The sequence below is a fragment of the Sinohyriopsis cumingii genome, chromosome 14 (assembly GCF_028554795.1).
Source record: "Sinohyriopsis cumingii isolate HCF-2022 chromosome 14, ASM2855479v2, whole genome shotgun sequence".
Lineage (NCBI taxonomy): Eukaryota > Metazoa > Mollusca > Bivalvia > Unionida > Unionidae > Sinohyriopsis > Sinohyriopsis cumingii.
The window spans coordinates 71,671,873-71,694,079 of NC_142974.1; the positions used below are offsets into that span (position 1 = coordinate 71,671,873).

Below are 22,207 nucleotides of genomic sequence, written 5' to 3' on the forward strand. Positions count from 1 at the left end.
TTGATTTTATGAATGCTGGTTTAAATTAAACTTTTTTTTTCTCTTACATTTCCTATGAAAAGTTAAACATAGGACTGTATATTTCTTTTATTTATTTTGCCTTATTACATAGTTTTATTGTTCTGATATTTTTTGTGTTAAGACAATATTAGCTTATATTTGAAGCAGGACAAAATAATGATAAAACCACAGACAAATGAAGATGTTTATGTGGGGTGGTAGGGGTGATGGATGGTACAATGGCCAGAACTGTGACTTGCCTTAAAAACTTTACAAGTTGTTTTAGAAAATTATGTGGGGGTTGTCTTATTCTTCTAACAGAAAACAATCACCTCTGTAGAAGATACATGTAAAAATGTATACTAATCTTTTGAACTAATACATTAATTTCATATCCAAATGTATCAAGCACTTTTAGTACTGTATTGTAGCAGTAATAATACAAACAAATTGAGCTGGTTACTGGTAGTGGTAGCAATGTTATTTATATTCAATATATTATATTTTTATAATTGCTACCAAAGGAGTTTGATGTTTTATGAGTAAGGTACCATACAATTAGTAATCTTATCTGTACTATATATATATATATATATATATATATATATATATATATATATATATATATATATATATATATTGCTTTATATATGGATGAATATGGTTTCAAATAATAAAACAATGTAGTTTCCAGTTTGATATATGTCAAAATAAAGCATCTCATAATTGAATGGAAGTGATCTTATGTTTACATACAGAAAATATATTTCCTACTCTTAGAATTTCTTTTCTTATATAATGAAATAAGTTCATATTTTTTGTAGCATATATGCTTTGTATGTGATGTCCTTGTTTCAAGTCATTGCCTCTTTCTGTTGTATTGGAACTGGAAATTTATAATGAAGTTGGAGATTTGACATGCTTGTCACAGACAACTAGCGACAATACTTGCTGGCTATTGCATAATCATGCATGCCATACCTTGATAAGAATTCTGTATAATTTGACTATTTACCTTACTTCTTGTTATATATATATATATATATATATATATATATATATATATATATATATATATATATATATATATATATATATATATATATATATATATAATTCAACTGCCACTGTGAACTGCAGATTAACAGTAAAGTTTAATTACATAGGGTTGAGTGAATAAACAGAATCCTCATCTCAGTAATGTACTCTCTTTCTCTCTTCAATAAAGAAATGAAAGTATGGCCTCTAGGTGCTATTATCTGCACTTTGCTCAAACCTTATGAGGTTTTTACTGCTACAAAAAGCAGAATTTGCACTGCACTCTAAAATAATAAATATGCTCTAAAATGATAATTGTATAGAATTTGTTATATTTAATTTGTTTTGTGCTTCTTGCAGGCCAGCTCTCTTCCAAATGTTAATACCCTGAGACATCAGGTGATATAATTTAATTCGAATGATATTTGAAATAAGACACCCAAACATGCCATAAAGTGGTATAGCCTCTTGTTGCTAGGGTCAGGGGAGTAGTCCCATTGTAAAAAATTGTTGTGTCATAATGCCATCTGTTGTCATAATGAGGCATTATTTTATGCTTACCTCCTTGATTCTAACCTGCAATGTGCTTGAAGCTACATTATAGGCATGATTTTGGAAGGTGCAATTTGTGAAACTTGTGATATAGCAAGTTTATAAATGTAATGTTAAAACTTGTAATAACTGACAAACTATAGAATTAATTCAGTTGTTTTTAAATTGCAAGATACAAGGATGCAGAGTGAAAGTAGATCTAGGTACTTTCAAGCAGCCATTTACAGCTTGCATCAATGAAGAATAGAAAATTCATGACTAGAATTATGAATGTAGCACTTGCTAGCAGCTATTGACAATATTGCAGAAGGAAAGTAGCACTTGCAAAGTGCCACGTACAATCTGCATCAATGAAGAATGCAGTATACATTTATAGAATTATTTAAGTAGCAATTGCAAGGAGCCATTTACAATGGATCATCAAGGAAGATTAGAAAATACATGCATAGAATTATGGCGGTGATCCCCTTCCATACTTTTCGAGGGGAGAATTTTATTCTTAATTAAGCATTTGTTTATACAGCAGCCATACAGACTATTAGGGGCATGGTAAACTCTGATTAAATAGTAAAACTGTCACAAACTGAGAATTTCCATTAACGAGTAGTTACAACGTAGAAGCTCAAATTGACCCCAGATTTAGCGTCATTTGCACGTGTTGCTAACATGTTATTTGAATCCTGAGCATGATACGCACTTGAAGCTGCTTAGTGTTTTAGGGATCATTTGCTGAGATAACACGATTGTGTGGTCTGAACTTAACTGAGTAACAATTGATGCCGATACAAGGATGCCAGTCGTCGACTGTTAAAGGTTGGGTCACTTAAGTGACATCAGTGAAAAAATTTAAAATTTACTTATACAACAGGACTGTATCATGCACAACAAATATGGTTGATCTAGCTCTGAAATACAAAGAATTATATCTAGCAGTATCTGAGACAGCTAACACGTGACTTGTTGCATTGTTTCTACTGCAGACTGAGAGGTGGAACAGCCGCCAGAATATAATCAAATTTCATATCTACTCTGAAACATTTATTGAGAATGTCACTTGATGGGTCCAATGTTGAGAATTTTGATTTCAGGAAGGCATTTAAGAAATTGTCTGGGGAAAAAATGTGGCCGATACTGATGAAGTTTCAGTGACATTGTTCACAAAGACTAAGCAGTACCTTGTATTACAAGTTATAAAGAAAGTTTCTTATTCATTCTTCTTTTTCATATGCTATACATTGAACATCACGTGTATATAATGGTATTGTTATATTTATTATTAATTAATCTTGTGCTTTGGAAAGTAATAAAAGCATTTAAAAATTACTTTATTGTCAAGTTTATATAGATCTAAAATAGGGACGATATAATATTACGCATATATTTTAAAATAATAGAACAAGAACAAACTTAAAGACCTAATAATGTTCAAATGTTTGCACAGTGGGCTGAAAATCTGCCGGGTGTGAAGCACGCTTGGCTGGTCCGTTGATGCACAAAGACTCATTTTAGTATCCACGTCCACGAATTAGGGTAGTACCAATATTAACGGTGACGGGTCAGAAAGGTCCAGTACCAAAACGGCCTGGGTTAAAAAGACTCAGTCCAGACGGGCCAGTAACGGGCCAGAAAGGCGCAGTACCAAAACGATCCGGATTAAAAAGGCCCGGTCCAGAAAGGCCAATAACGGGTCAGAAAGGACCTAGACGGAAAAGGCCCGGGTTAAAAAGGACCGTTTACAAGAATGATTAATGATAATAATAATAATAATAATAATAATAATAATAATAAAAGATATTTAAGATATTTAAAAGATATTTAAATATTTATGTTGCATATATAAACAAGTAAAACTATAGTTGATTAATTTCTCATACAATTCAAGGTGGTTATTCAAGAGATGCTGCTGACAATTAGTAACACTATTTTGTTCATGATGAGCGTTTATCGAGGCAAATTTTGTATTAACTAAATAAATCCTTAATCGTTTACAACAGGTTCCAGTGACCATAAGTGTATCCGATCAAGACCAAGATGAGCCAGAAGACCCGCCTTTTTTGAAGTTAAGTGTAAGTGTTTAAAATTCATAAGGCGATACGAGGATTTTTGTTTGTAAGGCAATGAATTAAACCAGTCAGTTTTCGACTGCCTTAATATTTATATTTCCAGAAGTCACAATTTGCCGTTTTACATATGATGAAACTAAATGAAAAATCATTATCTGGTGCGAAGAAAAATTGAAAATGTAATTTTTTTTATTGTTTCATTTATTTCATAGATCCATAGTATAGGCAATTTGTCGACTGATATTCCGGTGGCCGAGTTGACGGAAATTGAAATGGATCCATATGGGGCGATTACGATTCCCGACATCACCGATGCAGACACTTCTTTCGATATAAGTGACAGAAACATTGATCCAGTGAATATTATTGAAGAAGAGTACGTATACACAAGTAATAATAGTAATATTTGCAAAGAGTCTGAGACACGTTATTATAAACATGATTTTGAACTCCTTGGTAATCATATACAAACATAAAACATGTGCAACCGCAATACTTCCGTTCATCATAAATGCTTAAAATTTGTATGATTGCTTGCATAACATTGTTTATTTCAGGTCAGTGCACGATGTTTTGACTGAGACGATAGTCGAATACCGTGGTATAACGTATTCAATCCTAGAGGGATCTTCACAGAAACATACCAGACCAGACTATTGGTGTCCAGACTTGGATATTTATATGGGGTAAAGGTGTGTGAAAATGTGTCGATATTAACAGTATTTACATCATTTATTGTAAACGTAGACAAATACATATGATTTATTTTCAATTCTGACAATTCAATTTCTTCAAAATCCTGGACAAACATGTTTATTTATATCGACAAACAAATTCCACATGATAATTTCGATTTAGTTTGTTACTATGGATGTGAACTTGTGTACATCAGGTTAGATTACTGCAGTATTTAGATTGAATTTATCCTTATTTAGAATCAAAATACATACTTCTCGAATGTCCCCTAATTGATTGTATAATTTATAACACTGAATACTGTTGTTTCTAGGAAATTAATCACATATCAATTACAAATGACATGTATATATCAAATGCGTAGTAAAATACATCTTTCTCGACCTTAATTTGTTACAATAAAATTGGTGTGTGTGTGTGTGTGTGTGTTATCAAATCTTTAATTGTATTAAATTTCCTCATTGGCCAAGACTGTTCAAGGACATACATAATGCATTTCTGTTCTTGCAGCGAGATAACGTAAATTCTACTTTGTGGCGTTGCACTTCTAGAAGTGTCAACATGAAGTGCAAAGTGACAATACGCCAGCAAGGGAACTTATTTGTTCAAAGCTATGCTCAGCACACGCACACCGCTATCCATGACATTCAGCTAAAGCCACAGGTGTACGCCAAGGTAAATTTTTGTCAGCATAGCATGTTAAATTGTCAGCTAATTGTACCTTTTGTACATAATCAACGCAATATAAGTATTATAAGAACAAAAATTACATGTAACTATAATTATTTAAATATTCAATCCTAACACAGTGGTGATACTAAAGGCAGTATTCGTTAAATGTTTTTTTAATATGCTTTTCATAATTTTAGTGGATTCCGTGGTAAAGGCAATAAATTTTCATACATGTTTAGTGCTTAATTATACGCTTATGATTACCTCCTTTGACATAACAAGATTTTCTCCTTATCAAAGGTGAGACGTGCTGCTAGAGAGCAGATATTCACACTAGACGTTGAAGATTGCAGAAGACGCTATTCTGGAGAGTTCTGGACCAGATACAGTCTCTCTCCTAAAGAAGACGCTTTTGAAAAGAGTTGCCAATAGAACCAGAGCGAAACTACGTCCAGAAAAGACAAGAACGTTGGACTTTGTAGTTTATATAGAAATCAGACAAATCTACAGTTCGATATTAATTGACTATAAAATTGAAACTAATTTATTTTTTCTTTTTTATAATGTTTGCTCATTATTCTTAATATCTGCTCTCAATTATACTTTGAAGTTAAAATATATTATATATAGTTTGTAGTTAAATATTGATAGTTTAAAGTGTGAATATTTTAAGACATGAATGATATTGACAACAATTATATATTTGTTCTGAATTTTACAGTTGAATGAGGACTTCATCAACGCTCCTGACTTCTTGGTGGCAGACATCAGAATGGATAGATAGCGACACTTCTTGCTGGCAACTGAATATCTGTTAGGAGTTTTGCGAGAAGCAAAACGGTGGTATATGGATGGAACATTTAAGGTAAATCATTATGTTGTATTCATTATTGTATGCTGTTCGACTGCCAGCTATTGCTGAGCTGCAGATATTGTCTGTTTTAAATTTATAATAGCACGCAATAATAGCCTTCATGTCCAATTGTTTAATAAATGTGATTATAACTTCCAGGTCGTTGGTGAGCCTTTCCGACAACAGGGTCAACTCATGTCCATCCATGCTTTCATCGAAAGAAATGGCGCACAGCATGTGTTCGGTTTAATGAGCCGGAAGACGAAGTCAGACTATCAGGCTGTAAGCCATTATGTTAAAGCTTTCTTTCTCTCTGCCTGTTACAAAAATTACTGACATTTCCAGCATGCTTATTGGATAGATATAGGATAGATAGAAGAAACAGTAACAAAATGAATACACCATGTGATGAGACTATGTCGTGATATCTCAAAAATGAAACATATGTCTCTTGAATGTTCTACAGTGTTTCCAGCATTTGTATTTCTTTCCAAGAATTAAATGATGAGTCATTTTTGAATGTTAGGTAAATGACGTTATGTAATCGCTGTGGAATTGATTATGATAACAGCACTACGAATACTGACCTCATTTCGATTCTTTGGATTACAGGTGTTTCGTTCTCTGCAGTCAAGGTTGGGACATGTATCATTAGAAGGATTCGTACTGGACTTCGAAAAAGGTAAGCTGTTTACTAATAACATTAATGTATATTTGAAATTGAACATTACTCAACAACGCTAACAGTGCATGTCTGGAAAAATTAATGACATCGTGCAATATCATGAGGACACCGTATTACCTTTCACATGGAATTGCTTCATACACAAACAATATCATATCGGGAATTTTATTTGCATATGCATATTTTCAGCTGCATTGCTCACCATCAGAGAGGCCTTTCCCAGCGTCGAACTTAAGGGCTGTGCCTTCCACTGGTCCCAGGCCGTGTGGCGATACGTGCAGTCTGTTGGATTGGCTGAAACGTACAATGCGACGAGAAGGCCTTCACTCCTTCGTTCGTCAAGTGCTGGCCCTTCAGTTCCTGCCCAGCGCGCACATACATCAAGCCGTGCAGATGCTGCAAATGAAGGCTACAACAAATGCTACACGGACCCTTATCGGGTACCTTCGCAGGCAGTGGATGGATAATCCAGTGTTTCCAGTTGAGGCCTGGTTTGTATACCGCCAGAAAGTACGAACAAACAACGACGTTGAAGGTAAGCACAGCAAAAATAAAGCATATCAGTATAAAGACATTAGTGTGTTAATATGCATGACATAAGTATCCGTATCATATTAATATGTATACATGTTGATATATAAAAACGTATTACGTATACAATTCAATTGTTCGTTATCTGTTTTACATTTTCAGGCATGCACCATCGTATAAATTCAAGGGCAGTACACATGTTACTAGGCTTCTCCCAGTTAGTGCCACTACTGCGGAGGGAGGCCGATCTCATGCGCTTGGCCGTCCAGTGTAACTACCTAGGACGTGAGAGACGAAGCTACAGATTTGAAAAATCATTAAATACACTTTGGAACCAGTACATGCAGCACAAGATAAAAACCTCTAAGTTTTTGAGCTCCGTCGGTGAGAGGTATGGTCTCAGAGTGTAAGTATAAATAATCACGTAATTGAGTCGCAATTAAACTGACCTTGAGTTAAATTTATCGAGTTGTGAGTATTAAAATCGTTAAGTCTTTATTCTGCCAAAAGACATGATTAAACTACGTCGTTGATGAAATGTGACCTGTTAATTGCGATTTGCAATGCTAGTCGCATGAGGATAAAAATCTAACAACCCACACTTTTAAATGATATTGAGAAAAAATTAAAAAAAGTAAATGCAAATGTCGTCATTTGAGATTTGTGAAGTCATGTGACTATTAATACAAATGACGAGTACTGGGTCACGTTTCATCTACGCCATAGTGTCACCCGATTAACGACATAATGATTATAATACTTGCCATTTCTGAGGAAATAAATAATTTTCCTATCGATTTCATGCCGATATGAGTCGATATAACAAAGTTTAAATTTCTAGGCCCACTGGTAAGCGACTACCATTCCACATATATTCATGGTAAAACTCTTTTGTTACAAGACAAGATTCATATTATTTGCGTTTATTTCTTTCATACTGTAATAGGAAGTTTGAATTTTTATTTTGTACATTAAAATGACTTTATATGCCAATTAGGAATATAATCAAACTTGCTTCGTGTGATACATTTTGTGGTTTTGTGCATGATCATCGTTTCTGACTTTGATGTTTTTCGAGAGACTAGCAAGAGAACATTTTTAGATTTAGAAAATGCATGTTTTATAATCTAAAATGTTCTTTAATTCTATTCAGTAATGGTCATATGTGAACGTTGAGAAAGTAATTTGATCCTGGAAAAACCCGGGAAATGACATGGAAATTTATCTTTAGAAAAGCTGAATAACCGTGAACAACATTACTATATCCCTCTGTTATTCTAGAATTGAATCCTATATTGTCATATTAACGTCGGCAGCCACTGTAGTGCAAATTTGTTAAGTTTTTAAGTGATTATCTACGTATGCATGTTTTTATAGTTCGATGATTATTTATTGCTGTTATTGTAGAATTATTTAATATATGTTGCTGTTAAATTTATTTGACAGCCATTATGAGCAATATTGTTGTAGCATTTGATATTAGATATTAATATTCATGTATTATCGATAATGATTGTTATTATTGACATATTAATAAATCTGAAATGGCATTAGCGTTTGTCTTTTTTGTACTTGTACTAGTTAGATATGATATCTTTTCTTCTTTGTCTCTTTCTAACCTATCATCAAAATTATGTTGTAAATATTTTTATATATAAATAACCTCTTAAATCTTTTCCAATTGTGACTTGACTTTGATTGCAACCACAACGCAAAAACGGTGCCTACTAGGCACAGAATATAACAAATGTCTATTGAAAGCATAAATTATAATCAACGCAGATAAAATACGCATACACGTATTAGCGATATTGAATGTATATGAAACAGGAACAGTCAATAGTCTTCGCAAATTAAAATATTCATCCATCCATCATAAACGAAATCGCCATTACTTAGTTACGGCATTAGCATGACAAAGTTGACATGCACAAACAACACGTGGGTACCACTAACTCGTATTCAGTCTTCATATGATATGACAATGATATTATTGATTCGCTTTACATACAATGTTTTCTAAGACAATTATTATTTGCCTTATTTGTTCATTTTACATAGCACATGTAGTAGCGTGTCGCAATTATTTTCATGATCACTGGACGTACGATTGTGACATACGGCACAATGTTTCTCTACTGCACATATTTATAGACATTTACCAGTAAAACAAGGATTTTATATTTTATGTTTTAGTTACTTTTATTAGATACGATACTAGTAGCTGGTAATTAATATATAAATGGACCTTTTTGGATCGGGCCTTTTCGGACCGGTCCTTTTAAGCACTGATCGTGGGACTGTTTGGTACATGTCCGTTTTGACCCGTAACCACATTAACAAAATATTTGAACCAGACATCGAATGCGGTTTGCGGGATGAAGTTTAGGTTCTGACAATCGGCCAGTAAAACGTTAGTGTTACAGTCAAGATCGCCCAGCCCAAACTCATAAATATTAATACGTACTCCATCTCCCTGTCCCTGTAGACCTACCGCCACTCCAGGTCCTCTAGTGCCGGCCTAATTTTGATACTATGACTGGACGAAGTATTCATTTGAAGACGTATAGTGGGGATAAACCATTCAAATGTGAAGTTTGTGAGAAAACATTTAGTAGTAGTTGGATTTTGCAGCGTCACACGATGATACATGCTGTAGATAAACCATTCAAATGTGAAGTTTGCGATAAAATGTTCAAAAGGCTTAGCCATTTGAAGGTCCATGTGATAACTCATACGGGAGATAAGCCATTCAAATGTGAAGTTTGTGATAAAATGTTTTCGCGCCTTGATCATTTGAAGGACCACATGATGATTCATACTGGAGTTAAACCATTCAAATGTGAAGTTTGTGATAAAATGTTCAGGAACCGTAACGAATTGAAGGTCCACATGGTGATTCATACTGGAGATAAGCCATTCAAATGTGAAATTTGTGACAAAATGTTTCCAATCAATAGTTATTTGAAGTCCCACATGAGGATGCATACTGGAGGTAAAACAGTCAAATGTGAAGTTTGTAATAAAATGTTCAGTTGCCTTAGCCATTTGAAGTGGCACATGATGATACATACTGGAGATAAGCCATTCAAATGTGAAGTTTGTGATAAAAGGTTTAGGCGCCTTGAACATTTGAAGACTCACATGTTGATTCATACTGGAGACAAACCATTCAAATGTGAAGTTTGTGACAAAATGTTTGGACTAAGTAGTTCTTTGAAGGTCCACATGAGAATACATACTGGAGATCAGCCTTTCAAATGTGAAGTTTGTGATCAAATGTTTAGGCGCCTTGAACATTTGAAGACTCACTTGTTGATTCATACTGGAGACAAACCATTCAAATGTGAAGTTTGTGACAAAATGTTTGCACTAAGTAGTTATTTGAAGAAACACATGAGGATACATACAGGAGATAAATCATTCAAATGTGAAGTGTGTGATAAAATGTTCAGACAGAGTTCTAGTTTGAAGACACACATGAGGATACATACTGGAGATAAACCATCCAAATGAAAAATTTGTGGTAAAACGTGGTTAGAACCCCCATCCCTTGATTCGAGGACGGATACTCCAAATTTTCTTTGTAACAAGCCCCTGTGCAGTACAGCAGGGTGGTCCTTTACTTTCAACCGCAGTTTTGACGCATTTAAATATTTACCTTCACCGTTTAAAAAATCTATTTCTTAGTGATATCTTTCATTACTTTGGAAACATTAGTTATTTTACTAAGGATCAGAAATGACAATGATATATTCGTACTCTTCTTAATGAGTTTTCATCAGACAAACCCTGGCTGTAAGGATTTTATTGTATATCACCCATTTTGACTCACCTCACAGACGTCTGTCTTTCCTGTGATACTACTGTACATAAGCTCCTATGAAAATAAAATATTTCAGAGCAACATCAATAGCACATTAAAAAAAGTTTATAGGTAAAATTGACAGTACAAAAATTAAGCAATCCTTAAAGGTGTTCTTATTGTTATCATGATCTTCATTTTGGGACATAATTTGCTACAAAATCTGAAAAAATCAAACTGGAAAATCTTGATCGTATCATGATAAAAATGCTTATTTGCAATTAGAAAGATTAGATTTAGTGTACAATTGTTTTCCAATACTTAATTTGCATTGGTAATATACAGAACCCCCAAAATCAGCTTTAAGACTGGTTTGCATCCATTAAAACTTTTGTCTCTAAAAGTGGAAATAATCAGAGGCAAAAGATTTTACAGGAGACTAATTTTATTTATTGTAATTCTTAATTTGGTTCAAGAATTTTAAAAATATAAATATAGCACTCTTGGGTTCTAATTATTCAGCTGCTCATTGTCATATTAAAAATTAAAAAAATGCTTTAAAAAATATTTGAAATATGAATGTAGTGATGCATGCTTCTGACTTATTAATTGTGCTGCTTTTTGCAATATGAATGTAGTTTAGTGAACTATCCATGAGCAAAGAAAGAGACAGAGAGAGAAAATGCACCAAAACTGTATATTTTATTAAGTCATTGTAATTGTATACACGTATCTTGGGTTGATGAGTGTGTTTTGGGATAGTCTTCAGCAAGTATCAACAAAAGAATAAATTCTACTGATCATACTTGATATTTATACAGCGTAGAATTTTGCATATCTCTGTCTTTTTATTTGGTTTTATTCTATTTTATTGCCCACACGTATCCTGGGTAGTTGAGGGTGTTTTGGGACAGCCTTTTTTTGTTTTAGGGTAATCATAGGGTCTTTGATTTGGTGATAAATATCAATATGGGAGAAAAAAACAATGCAGGAATTTACTGATCACTATCCTTTTTAAGGTCTGATTCAATATAATTGTATACATGTATCCTGGGTAGGTGAGTGTGTTTTCACACAGTCTTGAGCTAGCCCCATTACTTTCAGGGTGACCGAAAAATTAAACTTTTGGTTGTCTAATTCATGCATAATGTAAAGCGGGGAGGGTATGAATGTTTTCTGGTGGTGACTTTTGCTGTGTCCCACTTAATTTTGGCTTTTCGTTATCTACGGGTTGACCATCCTCGATGTTATTACCCTGTTCGAGTAAATATGAAGTGGTGAAACTTATACGTGAAATAGATAGAGATCTGAGCAGATATATAGAACAAAAATAGCTGATCTGTTCACTGACAGATTTAGTTCATCATAGGGTCAAGTGAACAATTGAAGTCAACGGCTTGTACAATTGGATAACCTGCTAGTCCCCAGCTTCTTCTGCTTCGACTGTAGCTGTTCAGAACCTTGGATCTCAGGATGATACTTTCTACCATCCATCTCTGGATACTCTCAGAATACGTTTAGAAATTAATACCAGGCAGGATTGCATCACAGGATTATATGTCTCACTGCACTTCTCTCTATCCTTCTCAGTATACGTCTCAGGGTAACATCACATCATTCGTCCCAGGAGCTATTTTCTCCCTTTTAAATAAATACAAATAGAGACAACCTTAATTTCCTGTTATTTATGATACAGGGGATTTTAAATTATTCTCCCTCATTATCAGATTTTTCTATCAGTGCTAGACAGATGCTAAGGCTGTCAATTGACTGCATATGTTGTATAATGACCCTAGTTAGTCAAATGGCTAATTCATTACGCCTTGACCTTAATGCACCCTACGCAAGGCTTGGCGTTCTGAGCCAGCCTCAATTTACACAGCAAATAAATGGAATACATTATTACATCAATTACTATATCATTTCAGTCAATCACACTTACTCTTAATCATATGTGAAATCTTCTAAATTTAGTGAATTCACATGGATTCTCATAATCATATTAACTAATGTAATGCATTAAATTCTTAGAACCTAATTCTTAATCATACGTGAAATCTTCTAAATTCGGTGAACATTAATATCTGACTTTCTATGCATAAACTCAACAGTTATATTTCATAAAGCAAATTATTATACAAATGTAGGAAAAAGGATTCATGTTAATACAAGTAAATAAATTCATCAAAGCAGTATATAAGGCATCAACAAATTATATGGAATTGTCACACCACCTTTGCTTTCAGCGTTCCTCCTTCTAATAGCCAAAATTATTTTGTCGGTCCCTTTCGACAACAGTCCCATTTTACGAGGAATTTCTTGCAAATCCCCCAGAGCCTACTCTAATTTCTCTTCCAGAAAAGCTTAGACTGATTAAAATTTCGATGTAGGTGATATTGAAACCTATGAAATTTTGTGTGGGAAACACGCCACCTTATTTAACATAACCAATCATAATCAAATATCACTGCCGCCCTTTTCTTCAGAGATGCCAAATTCGGGGTCAGCTTGACCTGTTAGTTTGAGTAACAGTGTTTCTGCGATTTCTCAATTTTGACAACTTTACCATGAAAATGAAGTTTACAGTGTCCCTAATAGTCTGTTTTGCTGCTGTATAAACAAATGCTTAATTAGGAACCAAATTCTCCCTCTAAAGGACATCACCAAACATGGTCGTATGGCGATATGATACGCGCATGCCTCCATAGATCTAATTAATGGTTCTCAACTAATGTATTCTTGTTAGATTGCCAGAAATTTGCCCCATCACACATAAGTTGTTGGAAATAATCAAACATAAAATTTGCAGGACTGATTTGGGGTGGCAAACAAGTGTTAAAACATTGCCTAAACTTTTAGAACAGTTTTTGCTTTAATATTCTTCAAAGGAATAGGCTTTGGAAATCTTGAGGATGCACACATTATGGTCAAAAAGTTGCTTGACCTGGTATTAAGTAAATAACCAACAGTCTGCCATTTTTCTGCTAAATAGCTTGTCAAATGGTCAAATGCAGGAATAAGTTGCAGATGTGCCTTAGATATATTCTTTTTGGGATTTCATACCATATGACAAGTGTGAAGATCTATAGTACTTATAAACGTCACTTTTAATTTTTGGTAAATAAAAAATGATTCAAGATCTTGTGATAAGTCTTATTGACACCAAAATGACCAGCTTAAGGAGTTTTATGGGTTAGACTATGCATTTCCTGTCTATATGACTTGGGAACAACAATTTGATTGCTCACTGACCACTCATCACCTGCAGGTACAAGAGGTGTCTACATTTTCTCATAATTAACCCATTTTTCACAAAGTAACAAACTGGTACTTGTGTGGCTTTAATTTTTAAAACCCAGTCTTGTGTCTTCTCTGAGGAATAATAGCACTTGGGGGCCTATAACTCATTAAAATGGCTTGCATGCTTATAAAGTAGCTGTTACTTTCTGCTCAGATATCTTACAAATCTGCAGTCAGAAAATGGCCCATGGTTTCTATTATTCTGTGAGGAAATTAACTTATGAATTTCTCTCTCTCTCTCTCTCACTCTCTCTCTCTCTCTCTCTCTCTCTCTCTCTCTCTCTCTCTGCTGGTGATTAAGACATATCAGTTATGGAATTTACCTTATCCATTGTTCCAAGGCACATACATTAGGGATAAGAGGCCAATTTTAAAATTTCATCTCAGGTTCATAAATATAATAGTTTTGTGAAGGTCAAAGTATCAGAAATAAAAAAAAATAGCAAATAAAATATAATCTTGTCATGGCATTTTGCTCATAGCAAGTGCAAACAACCTGTTTTTATTGCCCACAAAATAAATTTATCAAAAAGTGTGCATTTTTCTACAGTATATTTATTGAATACAGATCCAGTAATGGAATGTTTTTGTGGATTAATTCTTGAGACAGACACTAGGGAATATAACCTGACTGTTCTTGAGTCATAATTTACAAATGTATGTGGTACACAAAAGGTAATGTGTCTTGGCCAATCTAGAATTTAGTTTTAATTCCTCAGAATTTGCAATGATGAGTGTGTATGTCCAATCCAAAAGCCAGAATGTGTGAAAAGTTTGTTTTCCTTCATGTTTTATTCATGTGAAAGTGAAAAAGAAAAGGGATTGGCAAATGAAAATATAACAACCATGTAACAATACAATCCAGGTATTTGTTCAGTATAATTGCCTACCTGTATGGTAACTTTTGTTTCAGACTAATTCTTCTAACAATATTGATTTTATGAATGCTGGTTTAAATTAAACTTTTTTTTCTCTTACATTTCCTATGAAAAGTTAAACATAGGACTGTATATTTCTTTTATTTATTTTGCCTTATTACATAGTTGTATTGTTCTGATATTTTTTGTGTTAAGACAATATTAGCTTATATTTGAAGCAGGATAAAATAATGATAAAACCACAGACAAATGAAGATGTTCATTTGGGGTGGTAGGGGTGATGGATGGTACAATGGCCAGAACTGTGACTTGCCTTAAAAACTTTACAAGTTGTTTTAGAAAATTATGTGGGGGTTGTCTTATTCTTCTAACAGAAAACAATCACCTCTGTAGAAGATACATGTAAAAATGTATACTAATCTTTTGAACTAATACATTAATTTCATATCCAAATGTATCAAGCACTTTTAGTACCGTATTGTAGCAGTAATAATACAAACAAATTGAGCTGGTTACTGGTAGTGGTAGCAATGTTATTTATATTCAATATATTATATTTTTATAACTGCTACCAAAGGAGTTTGATGTTTTATCAGTAAGGTACCATACAATCAGTCATCTTATCTGTACTATATATATATATATATATATATATATATATATATATATATATATATATATATATATATATATATATATTGCTTTATGTATGGATGAATATGGTTTCAAATAATAAAAAAATGCAGTTTCCAGTTTGATATATGTCAAAATAAAGCATCTCATAATTGAATGGAGGTGATCTTATGTTTACATACAGAAAATATATTTCCTACTCTTAGAATCTCTTTTCTTATATAATGAAATAAGTTCATATTTTTTGCAGCATATATTCTTTGTATGTGATGTCCTTGTTTCAAGTCATTGCCTCTTTCTGTTGTATTGGAACTGGAAATTTAAAATGAAATTGGAGATTTGACATACTTGTCACAGACAACTAGTGACAATACTTGCTGGCTATTGCATAATCATGCATGCCATACCTTGATAAGAATTCTGTATAATTTGACTATTTACCTTACTTCTTGTTATATATATATATATATATATATATATATATATATATATATATATATATATATATATATATAATTCAACTGCCACTGTGAACTGCAGATTAACAGTAAAGTTTAATTACATAGGGTTGAGTGAATAAACAGAATCCTCATCTCAGTAATGTACTCTCTTTCTCTCTTCAATAAAGAAATGAAAGTATGGCCTCTAGGTGCTATTATCTGCACTTTGCTCAAACCTTATGAGGTTTTTACTGCTACAAAAAGCAGAATTTGCACTGCACTCTAAAATAATAAATATGCTCTAAAATGATAATTGTATAGAATTTGTTATATTTAATTTGTTTTGTGCTTCTTGCAGGCCAGCTCTCTTCCAAATGTTAATACCCTGACATCAGGTGATGTAATTTAATTCGAATGATATTTGAAATAAGACACCCAAACATGCCATAAAGTGGTATAGCCTCTTGTTGCTAGGGTCAGGGGAGTAGTCCCATTGTAAAAAATTGTTGTGTCATAATGCCATCTGTTGTCATAATGAGGCATTATTTTATGCTTACCTCCTTGATTCTAACCTGCAATGTGCTTGAAGCTACATTATAGGCATGATTTTGGAAGGTGCAATTTGTGAAACTTGTGATATAGCAAGTTTATAAATGTAATGTTAAAACTTGTAATAACTGACAAACTATAGAATTAATTCAGTTGTTTTTAAATTGCAAGATACAAGGATGCAGAGTGAAAGTAGATCTAGGTACTTTCAAGCAGCCATTTACAGCTTGCATCAATGAAGAATAGAAAATTCATGACTAGAATTATGAATGTAGCACTTGCTAGCAGCTATTGACAATATTGCAGAAGGAAAGTAGCACTTGCAAAGTGCCACGTACAATCTGCATCAATGAAGAATGCAGTATACATTTATAGAATTATGAAAGTAGCAATTGCAAGGAGCCATTTACAATGGATCATCAAGGAAGATTAGAAAATACATGCATAGAATTATGGCGGTGATCCCCTTCCATACTTTTCGAGGGGAGAATTTTATTCTTAATTAAGCATTTGTTTATACAGCAGCCATACAGACTATTAGGGGCATGGTAAACTCTGATTAAATAGTAAAACTGTCACAAACTGAGAATTTCCATTAACGAGTAGTTACAACGTAGAAGCTCAAATTGACCCCAGATTTAGCGTCATTTGCACGTGTTGCTAACATGTTATTTGAATCCTGAGCATGATACGCACTTGAAGCTGCTTAGTGTTTTAGGGATCATTTGCTGAGATAACACGATTGTGTGGTCTGAACTTAACTGAGTAACAATTGATGCCGATACAAGGATGCCAGTCGTCGACTGTTAAAGGTTGGGTCACTTAAGTGACATCAGTGAAAAAATTTAAAATTTACTTATACAACAGGACTGTATCATGCACAACAAATATGGTTGATCTAGCTCTGAAATACAAAGAATTATATCTAGCAGTATCTGAGACAGCTAACACGTGACTTGTTGCATTGTTTCTACTGCAGACTGAGAGGTGGAACAGCCGCCAGAATATAATCAAATTTCATATCTACTCTGAAACATTTATTGAGAATGTCACTTGATGGGTCCAATGTTGAGAATTTTGATTTCAGGAAGGCATTTAAGAAATTGTCTGGGGAAAAAATGTGGCCGATACTGATGAAGTTTCAGTGACATTGTTCACAAAGACTAAGCAGTACCTTGTATTACAAGTTATAAAGAAAGTTTCTTATTCATTCTTCTTTTTCATATGCTATACATTGAACATCACGTGTATATAATGGTATTGTTATATTTATTATTAATTAATCTTGTGCTTTGGAAAGTAATAAAAGCATTTAAAAATTGCTTTATTGTCAAGTTTATATAGATCTAAAATAGGGACGATATAATATTACGCATATATTTTAAAATAATAGAACAAGAACAAACTTAAAGACCTAATAATGTTCAAATGTTTGCACAGTGGGCTGAAAATCTGCCGGGTGTGAAGCACGCTTGGCTGGTCCGTTGATGCACAAAGACTCATTTTAGTATCCACGTCCACGAATTAGGGTAGTACCAATATTAACGGTGACGGGTCAGAAAGGTCCAGTACCAAAACGGCCTGGGTTAAAAAGACTCAGTCCAGACGGGCCAGTAACGGGCCAGAAAGGCGCAGTACCAAAACGATCCGGATTAAAAAGGCCCGGTCCAGAAAGGCCAATAACGGGTCAGAAAGGACCTAGACGGAAAAGGCCCGGGTTAAAAAGGACCGTTTACAAGAATGATTAATGATAATAATAATAATAATAATAATAATAATAAAAGATATTTAAGATATTTAAAAGATATTTAAATATTTATGTTGCATATATAAACAAGTAAAACTATAGTTGATTAATTTCTCATACAATTCAAGGTGGTTATTCAAGAGATGCTGCTGACAATTAGTAACACTATTTTGTTCATGATGAGCGTTTATCGAGGCAAATTTTGCATTAACTAAATAAATCCTTAATCGTTTACAACAGGTTCCAGTGACCATAAGTGTATCCGATCAAGACCAAGATGAGCCAGAAGACCCGCCTTTTTTGAAGTTAAGTGTAAGTGTTTAAAATTCATAAGGCGATACGAGGATTTTTGTTTGTAAGGCAATGAATTAAACCAGTCAGTTTTCGACTGCCTTAATATTTATATTTCCAGAAGTCACAATTTGCCGTTTTACATATGATGAAACTAAATGAAAAATCATTATCTGGTGCGAAGAAAAATTGAAAATGTAATTTTTTTTATTGTTTCATTTATTTCATAGATCCATAGTATAGGCAATTTGTCGACTGATATTCCGGTGGCCGAGTTGACGGAAATTGAAATGGATCCATATGGGGCGATTACGATTCCCGACATCACCGATGCAGACACTTCTTTCGATATAAGTGACAGAAACATTGATCCAGTGAATATTATTGAAGAAGAGTACGTATACACAAGTAATAATAGTAATATTTGCAAAGAGTCTGAGACACGTTATTATAAACATGATTTTGAACTCCTTGGTAATCATATACAAACATAAAACATGTGCAACCGCAATACTTCCGTTCATCATAAATGCTTAAAATTTGTATGATTGCTTGCATAACATTGTTTATTTCAGGTCAGTGCACGATGTTTTGACTGAGACGATAGTCGAATACCGTGGTATAACGTATTCAATCCTAGAGGGATCTTCACAGAAACATACCAGACCAGACTATTGGTGTCCAGACTTGGATATTTATATGGGGTAAAGGTGTGTGAAAATGTGTCGATATTAACAGTATTTACATCATTTATTGTAAACGTAGACAAATACATATGATTTATTTTCAATTCTGACAATTCAATTTCTTCAAAATCCTGGACAAACATGTTTATTTATATCGACAAACAAATTCCACATGATAATTTCGATTTAGTTTGTTACTATGGATGTGAACTTGTGTACATCAGGTTAGATTACTGCAGTATTTAGATTGAATTTATCCTTATTTAGAATCAAAATACATACTTCTCGAATGTCCCCTAATTGATTGTATAATTTATAACACTGAATACTGTTGTTTCTAGGAAATTAATCACATATCAATTACAAATGACATGTATATATCAAATGCGTAGTAAAATACATCTTTCTCGACCTTAATTTGTTACAATAAAATTGGTGTGTGTGTGTGTGTGTGTGTTATCAAATCTTTAATTGTATTAAATTTCCTCATTGGCCAAGACTGTTCAAGGACATACATAATGCATTTCTGTTCTTGCAGCGAGATAACGTAAATTCTACTTTGTGGCGTTGCACTTCTAGAAGTGTCAACATGAAGTGCAAAGTGACAATACGCCAGCAAGGGAACTTATTTGTTCAAAGCTATGCTCAGCACACGCACACCGCTATCCATGACATTCAGCTAAAGCCACAGGTGTACGCCAAGGTAAATTTTTGTCAGCATAGCATGTTAAATTGTCAGCTAATTGTACCTTTTGTACATAATCAACGCAATATAAGTATTATAAGAACAAAAATTACATGTAACTATAATTATTTAAATATTCAATCCTAACACAGTGGTGATACTAAAGGCAATATTCGTTAAACGTTTTTTTAATATGCTTTTCATAATTTTAGTGGATTCCGTGGTAAAGGCAATAAATTTTCATACATGTTTAGTGCTTAATTATACGCTTATGATTACCTCCTTTGACATAACAAGATTTTCTCCTTATCAAAGGTGAGACGTGCTGCTAGAGAGCAGATATTCACACTAGACGTTGAAGATTGCAGAAGACGCTATTCTGGAGAGTTCTGGACCAGATACAGTCTCTCTCCTAAAGAAGACGCTTTTGAAAAGAGTTGCCAATAGAACCAGAGCGAAACTACGTCCAGAAAAGACAAGAACGTTGGACTTTGTAGTTTATATAGAAATCAGACAAATCTACAGTTCGATATTAATTGACTATAAAATTTAAACTAATTTATTTTTTCTTTTTTATAATGTTTGCTCATTATTCTTAATATCTGCTCTCAATTATACTTTGAAGTTAAAATATATTATATATAGTTTGTAGTTAAATATTGATAGTTTAAAGTGTGAATATTTTAAGACATGAATGATATTGACAACAATTATATATTTGTTCTGAATTTTACAGTTGAATGAGGACTTCATCAACGCTCCTGACTTCTTGGTGGCAGACATCAGAATGGATAGATAGCGACACTTCTTGCTGGCAACTGAATATCTGTTAGGAGTTTTGCGAGAAGCAAAACGGTGGTATATGGATGGAACATTTAAGGTAAATCATTATGTTGTATTCATTATTGTATGCTGTTCGACTGCCAGCTATTGCTGAGCTGCAGATATTGTCTGTTTTAAATTTATAATAGCACGCAATAATAGCCTTCATGTCCAATTGTTTAATAAATGTGATTATAACTTCCAGGTCGTTGGTGAGCCTTTCCGACAACAGGGTCAACTCATGTCCATCCATGCTTTCATCGAAAGAAATGGCGCACAGCATGTGTTCGGTTTAATGAGCCGGAAGACGAAGTCAGACTATCAGGCTGTAAGCCATTATGTTAAAGCTTTCTTTCTCTCTGCCTGTTACAAAAATTACTGACATTTCCAGCATGTTTATTGGATAGATATAGGATAGATAGAAGAAACAGTAACAAAATGAATACACCATGTGATGAGACTATGTCGTGATATCTCAAAAATGAAACATATGTCTCTTGAATGTTCTACAGTGTTTCCAGCATTTGTATTTCTTTCCAAGAATTAAATGATGAGTCATTTTTGAATGTTAGGTAAATGACGTTATGTAATCGCTGTGGAATTGATTATGGTAACAGCACTACGAATACTGACCTCATTTCGATTCTTTGGATTACAGGTGTTTCGTTCTCTGCAGTCAAGGTTGGGACATGTATCATTAGAAGGATTCGTACTGGACTTCGAAAAAGGTAAGCTGTTTACTAATAACATTAATGTATATTTGAAATTGAACATTACTCAACAACGCTAACAGTGCATGTCTGGAAAAATTAATGACATCGTGCAATATCATGAGGACACCGTATTACCTTTCACATGGAATTGCTTCATACACAAACAATATCATATCGGGAATTTTATTTGCATATGCATATTTTCAGCTGCATTGCTCACCATCAGAGAGGCCTTTCCCGGCGTCGAACTTAAGGGCTGTGCCTTCCACTGGTCCCAGGCCGTGTGGCGATACGTGCAGTCTGTTGGATTGGCTGAAACGTACAATGCGACGAGAAGGCCTTCACTCCTTCGTTCGTCAAGTGCTGGCCCTTCAGTTCCTGCCCAGCGCGCACATACATCAAGCCGTGCAGATGCTGCAAATGAAGGCTACAACAAATGCTACACGGACCCTTATCGGGTACCTTCGCAGGCAGTGGATGGATAATCCAGTGTTTCCAGTTGAGGCCTGGTTTGTATACCGCCAGAAAGTACGAACAAACAACGACGTTGAAGGTAAGCACAGCAAAA

The 22,207-nt window shown here is 33.9% G+C and overlaps 2 protein-coding genes across 2 annotated transcripts; both read left to right on the forward strand.

Moving 5' to 3' along the window:
- The first annotated feature begins 1,132 nt into the window (after positions 1 to 1,132).
- LOC149784120 (uncharacterized) lies at positions 1,133 to 7,387 on the forward strand. Its single transcript, XM_089932215.1, has 9 exons — positions 1,133 to 3,656; positions 3,866 to 4,029; positions 4,211 to 4,345; positions 4,860 to 5,024; positions 5,322 to 5,886; positions 6,034 to 6,156; positions 6,487 to 6,556; positions 6,749 to 7,094; positions 7,253 to 7,387. The coding sequence occupies exons 5-8, from the start codon at positions 5,869 to 5,871 to the stop codon at positions 7,024 to 7,026; spliced, it is 489 nt and encodes a 162-aa protein (XP_089788341.1). The 5' UTR covers positions 1,133 to 3,656; positions 3,866 to 4,029; positions 4,211 to 4,345; positions 4,860 to 5,024; positions 5,322 to 5,868; the 3' UTR covers positions 7,027 to 7,094; positions 7,253 to 7,387.
- On the forward strand, positions 7,374 to 22,207 carry LOC149784121 (uncharacterized). The gene is made up of 9 exons (XM_089932217.1): positions 7,374 to 7,496; positions 18,683 to 18,754; positions 18,964 to 19,127; positions 19,309 to 19,443; positions 19,958 to 20,122; positions 20,420 to 20,984; positions 21,132 to 21,254; positions 21,585 to 21,654; positions 21,847 to 22,207. The coding sequence occupies exons 6-9, from the start codon at positions 20,967 to 20,969 to the stop codon at positions 22,122 to 22,124; spliced, it is 489 nt and encodes a 162-aa protein (XP_089788343.1). The 5' UTR covers positions 7,374 to 7,496; positions 18,683 to 18,754; positions 18,964 to 19,127; positions 19,309 to 19,443; positions 19,958 to 20,122; positions 20,420 to 20,966; the 3' UTR covers positions 22,125 to 22,207.

Bases quoted from the DNA above. Each gene is read 5' to 3' on its own strand.
- LOC149784120 (XM_089932215.1), top strand. The intron at 6,157-6,486 runs GTAAGCCATTAT...TTTGGATTACAG, and splicing joins CGAAGTCAGACTATCAGGCT to GTGTTTCGTTCTCTGCAGTC. The intron at 6,557-6,748 runs GTAAGCTGTTTA...GCATATTTTCAG, and splicing joins CGTACTGGACTTCGAAAAAG to CTGCATTGCTCACCATCAGA.
- LOC149784121 (XM_089932217.1), top strand. The intron at 21,255-21,584 runs GTAAGCCATTAT...TTTGGATTACAG, and splicing joins CGAAGTCAGACTATCAGGCT to GTGTTTCGTTCTCTGCAGTC. The intron at 21,655-21,846 runs GTAAGCTGTTTA...GCATATTTTCAG, and splicing joins CGTACTGGACTTCGAAAAAG to CTGCATTGCTCACCATCAGA.